We start from the raw sequence: 5,874 nt of genomic DNA, 5'->3' as shown, positions 1-5,874 counted from the left end.
GCAAACTTTCATCTCAGTTCATTCACTCACTCCTTCTAGCTAAAATAAAAGTTCTGTTGAAAAGTTTGTCATTTAACAAGGAATCTGCTCAAATTCTTTGCATGTGTGTATTTCAGAGCATATTATTTTCTCACTCTTTGTGTGTGTGTGTGTGTGTGTGTGTGTGTGTGTGTGTGTGTGTGTGTGTGTGTGTGTGTGTGCGCGTGCATACATGTGTGTGTCTAAGTACATAAGGCCATGGGTGCATCTCAATCAGCACCCTAGCCACCAAAGTCATGAATCAGTAGGTCATGTACATAAATTCAGTTGTTGGTAAGGGCAGTGATGAGCTGGTTTTACCAGACATTGGGACACCGAGTGTGACATGAGAACATGGTGTAAACTTCCAAATTACAAATACTCAAATAACTGTAATTGAGTATCAGATGCTTTCAAAACTTGTACTTTACTAATTAGTTTTAAAAATGTGTACTTATACTTTCACTTAAATACATTTTTAGTGCTGTGTTGGGTCAGTACTTTTACTCCACTATTTTCCTTCAACCTGCAGTTGCTACTTTATATGGTTATTGGCTAAAGTAGAATAATCAGTCCTGTTATTCCTGTCCAATCAAATCACACACAGAAAGATTGCATCATACACTCAGAAATAACTGTCACTGGGGTGGTACCTTTTCAAAAGGTACACATTTGTACTTAAAGGGTCCATATTGGTACCTCGAAAGTATATATTAGTACCTAAAGATTTTAAGAGGAACACTTTTGTACTTTTTAGGTACTAATATGTTCCCTTGAGGTATTAAAATGGACCTTTTTGGTACAAATTTGTACCTATTGAAAAGGTACCTCTCCAATGACAGCTCACTTACCTTTATTTCTGAGAGTGTACATGTAACAGGGTTAAAAGAATGTTTAATTGTCTTTCACCAAAAAGTGTTATTCCCCTTCTAGGGAACTTCAACACTGCGTCTAACCAGAACGCTAGGGGAACACCTCTTTTATACGCGTCTTGAAGCACATGTGAAATCAATCTAATGTAATTAAGCGGTGTCGTCAGACCAGAGAGTATAAAAGCCTGCACTGAGCCTTCGTGTTAACTTCTTTGCTTTCAAGAAGCACGCACGTGAAAAAAACACCCTCTCTGTGACCATTCATTACTGACTTTGCATACACAAAATACAAAAAAACTGACAAACTAGCTTTTTGTTTTGATATGGCAGAAAAAAACTTTAAACGCTGTGTGCCTCCATGTCCCCGTTTTATCACGGCTGGTGACTCACATGATTTGTGTTTAGAGTGTTTGGGAGAGGAGCATGCCCTGGCAGCATTTGAGAATGCTGACTGTGTGCACTGTGATGCTCTCTCCCGCAAAGTGCTGCGTAGTCGGAGGGAGTTCTTTAATAAAACTCCCGCGGCTCGCGCTCCTCGCGGTTCGGGTCCCGCTCGTGCTGAGGCTGAGCGTAGGCTCCGTTCATGGGGTTCTCAATTAGATTTAGCGGACGAGATGGAGACGGACTCTGTCCTTTCTCTTCCTCTATCCGCGAGATCTAATCCTCCCTCGGGAGTGTCAGAAGCACGCTCTGCGGTTTCTTCTGCGCCTCGTGGGAGGGCGGCGTCATCCGTTTCCGAGGAAACCAATGCGCCGCTGCAGCAAAGCCAAAGAGGGTCGGGGGATCTGCCACCCCAGTCAGTAGAATATGAGGAGTTAGTGGAGGTGATTTCACGTGCTGCTGACAGGTTCGATGTAATAGACTGGCAGCCAGCACGTGAGCAGCAGCAGCTGCGTCTGACAGGAATGCTGGATGAGAGAGAATTACCCAGCAGAGTTGATCCTCCACTGAGGGACCTCCCCTTCTGTCCCGAATTACATCATGCTGTTTCTAAATCATGGAATAATCCGTATTCAGCTCGTTTAATGACACCAAAAACGGTTGTTTATTCAGCAGTTCGTGGGCTGGGGGAAAAAGCATGTACAGAAATGCCAAAAATAGAAGAGGATCTAGCACGTCATCTTCGTCCAGATTTAAAATCTGCAAGGGTCCCTCCTTTGTCATCTAGACCATTAAGAGTCACATCTGGTCTAGTTGGCAAAGCATACATGACGGCTGGTCAGTCTGTCGGATGCCTGCACACTATGTCAGTGTTGCAGGCATATCAGGCTGACCTAATAAAAGAGTGCTTAGATGGTGGGGGAGCAACACCCGAACAGCTTCGAGAAGCTCTTCGGGCGTCGGATTTAGCTTTAAGAGCTACTAAAGAGGCGGCCTCTAGTTTGGGGCGGTCTATGGCAACCCTGGTGGCTACAGAGCGGCACCTCTGGCTGACACAAGCAGAGGTGTCAGAAAGTGATAGAGCTATTTTTATGGACGCTCCAATATCAAGCTCAGGGCTTTTTGGTGACGCCGTCAATCGCGTCGCCGAATCCTTTGACCGAGTGAAAAAATGCTCTAGCTCCCTAGGTGACTTTCTCCCCCCAAGATCTAAAAGTCAGGGGGCTGCTAAAAGACAGCCCCAGCCGTCAACCAGCTCCTCATATCGGGCGGTACAAAAGGAGAGTGTGGCGTCTCGGGCTCCCCCTCAGGAAAAGAGGGCCTGGAGAGCACGCTCTCAGCCTGAGCCTTCCTCAAAAAATCTCACAAGGACAATAGTAATTTCCAGGAAGGCGAAGGATAAAAGGAAGTCCTGACGTGTTGGGAGTCAGGCTTCCCAGGGCCCCCCCTGGACATCGAGAGCGCCATTCGGCGCCCTCATTGAACCAGGGTCCGCGGAGAAAGGGATTTTTGTCTCCCGGGGTGGGCATTCCTCAGTGTCTGAGGGCATTGGGGACCCCACCCCCTCTTCGGAGGGTCCAAGAGCAACCAGAGGCCAGTCTCGAGAGGCTGGTACCCCTAGCACATTTTTTGGCAGCGTGGAAACACCTGCCGATGGTGTCTCAGTGGGTCCTGTTCACGGTGGAACACGGCTACAAAATACAGTTTTGTGCACGGCCACCTCACTTCAACGGTGTTACACCCACCATAGTGAAGCCATAACAGGCTCTGGTTATGGAACAGGAAGTACTGGCTCTATTAAAAAAAGGCGCGATAGAGCGTGTTCTCCCACTCAACAGAGAATCAGGGTTTTACAGCCGGTATTTTATAGTTCCCAAAAAGGATGGGGGACTGCGTCCCATATTAGATCTGAGAAATCTAAATCGGTCCGTCGGGGCCCTCAGGTTCAGGATGTTAACCATCAAAAACGTGGTGTCACAAATTCAGTCCGAGGACTGGTTTGTGACAATAGACCTGAAAGACGCATACTTCCATATATCCATCCTTCCCCAACACAGGAAGTACCTGAGGTTCGCTTTCGGGGGCGAAGCGTTCCAGTATCGGGTTCTTCCATTCGGTCTAGCTCTGTCACCTCGAACCTTCACCAAAGTAGTCGAAGCGGCACTAGCACCACTTCGTATGCAGGGTATACGTATCCTAAACTACATAGACGATTGGCTAATTCTAGCTCAGACTCACGATATGGCAGTACGACATCGAGATGTCGTTCTTACCCATATCAGAAGGTTGGGGTTTCGGTTGAACACCGCAAAAAGTGTGCTTGTTCCAGCCAGGACGACCATTTTTTTAGGTGTGCTATGGGACTCCATGACGATGCGAGCACGTCTGTCCCCGCCACGAATCGCTTCGATTCAGTCAGCCGTACACAGAGTCAAACTAGGCCAGTTCATCACTGTGAAACACTTTCAGAGAGTGTTGGGTCTCATGGCAGCAGCAGCCAGCATGATTCCGTTTGGTCTGCTGTACATGAGACCCCTGCAGTGGTGGCTCAAATCCAGGGGGTTTTCCCTCAAGGGGAATCCTTTCCGCATGATCAAGGTCTCGCGGCGCTGCCTTCGAGCCTTAAGTATGTGGAAAATGCCCTGGTTCCTGTCCCAGGGCCCAGTGTTGGGGGCTGTCTGTCATCGCGTCATGCTTATGACAGATGCTTCTTTAACGGGCTGGGGAGCAACCCTGAGGGGGCTTCCTGCAGCGGGACAATGGGGAGAACATCATCGTTCTTGGCACATAAACTGCCTGGAGATGATGGCCGTGTTTCTGGCCTTAAAACACTTTCTCCCCGATTTAAGGGGCCATCATATTCTAGTCCGCACGGACAACACATCGGTGGTCGCTTACATCAACCATCAGGGGGGTCTGAGGTCTCGAATGCTATGCAAGCTGGCACATCGGATCCTCCTGTGGGCCCAGAACAAAATTCTGTCCATCAGGGCAATGTATGTCCCGGGCCATCTGAACAAGGGAGCAGATCTCCTGTCGAGGCAGGGGGTGAGATCCGGGGAATGGAAACTTCACCCCGAGGTGGTGGAGACCGTTTGGGAAAAATTCGGGAGAGCGCAGGTAGACCTGTTTGCTTCCCAAGAGACCACGCATTGCATACTGTGGTTTTCTCTCTCGCATCCAGCCCCTCTGGGATTGGATGCCATGGTGCAGACGTGGCCGAGGCTTCGTCTGTATGCTTTTCCCCCGGTCGCTCTGCTCCCAGGAGTCCTGGAGAGGGTCCGTCAAGACGGGATTCAGTTACTGCTGGTAGCCCCGTTTTGGCCTACGAGAATTTGGTTTTCAGACCTCATAGCCCTGCTGGCGGGTCTCCCGTGGGAGATCCCCATCAGGAGGGACCTTCTGTCCCAGGCGGGAGGAATGATACTTCATCCCCAACCCGACCTGTGGAAACTGTGGGTGTGGCCTCTGAGGGGGCCCACCTCATAGAGTATGGACTGTCAACCGAGGTTGCTCAGACCATTCTAAGCTCCAGGGCTCCCTCCACAAGGAAGCTTTATGCCCTAAAATGGGCTCTCTTTTCAGCTTGGTGTAGAGAACACCAGCTGAACCCAGTCAGCTGTCAGGTAGCCTCAGTGCTGGAATTTCTCCAAGATCGCCTGTCTGCTGGGTTAGCTGCATCCACTCTGAGAGTGTATGTTTCAGCTATAGCGGCTTACCGTTCCCCCCTAGATGATGAGTCACTAGGGCAGGACCCGCTTATTCGTCGCTTCCTACGTGGAGCCATAAGGCTAAGGCCTGTCAGCACACACAGAGTACCGACATGGGATTTAACATTGGTGCTCGAGGGCATCTCTGTTCCCCCATTTGATCCACTGCAGGAGGCTTCAGATAAGTTTCTGACATTAAAAACAGCTTTTTTATTAGCTATTTCTTCTCTAAAAAGGGTTGGTGACCTCCAGGCTCTGTCGGTTGCACCTTCATTTCTGGAGTTTGCTCCGGGCATGTCCAAAGCCTTTCTTTATCCCAGACCTGGGTATGTGCCGAAGGTGCCCACTCATGTGGCGAGACCTGCTGTGCTGCAGGCCTTTAATCCGCCCCCATTTCAGTCGTCGGACCAAGAGAAATTGAATTTACTCTGCCCAGTTAGGGCTCTGGATACGTATGTTAACCGGGTTAGCAACTGGAGAAAGAGTGAGCAGTTACTGGTCTGCTTCGGACCCTCAAAGAGGGGGAGTCCGGCGAACAAGCAGACTATAAGTAATTGGATAGTTGAGACTATTTCGGTTACCTATCAGGTTGCTGGACGTCCAGCAACCTAAATTTAAGGCCCACTCCACAAGGGCTGTAGGGGCCTCCAAAGCTTCTATTTCGGGCTCTGCCCTTTCTGACATTTGTTTGGCGGCAGGATGGTCGACGCCACATACATTTGTGCGTCATTATCAGCTCGATGTAGACCCCTCACCAGGGTCCTCTGTTCTCACTGCATAGTGTGCGTTCACAGTCAGCAGTGAATCTGGCCTAGTGGGTATTGCGTTCCCCTAGCGTTCTGGTTAGACGCAGTGTTGAAGTTCCCTAGAAGGGGAACGTCTCAGGTTACGTA

The 5,874-nt window shown here is 49.4% G+C and overlaps 1 protein-coding gene across 1 annotated transcript; it reads left to right on the top strand.

The window, feature by feature from the left end:
- Positions 1–1,978: 1,978 nt before the first annotated feature.
- LOC130234707 (uncharacterized) lies at positions 1,979–4,925 on the top strand. Its single transcript, XM_056464981.1, is given in 2 exon segments — positions 1,979–2,459; positions 2,659–4,925. Coding segments are annotated over 2 exon segments (2,583 nt in total). The 3' UTR covers positions 4,761–4,925.
- The last annotated feature ends 949 nt before the right edge of the window (positions 4,926–5,874 follow it).

The sequence above is a fragment of the Danio aesculapii genome, chromosome 2 (genome assembly GCF_903798145.1).
Source record: "Danio aesculapii chromosome 2, fDanAes4.1, whole genome shotgun sequence".
Classification (NCBI taxonomy): domain Eukaryota; kingdom Metazoa; phylum Chordata; class Actinopteri; order Cypriniformes; family Danionidae; genus Danio; species Danio aesculapii.
The sequence above is the reverse complement of the archived record's forward strand: the minus strand, read 5'-3'. Positions and strand labels throughout refer to the sequence as shown.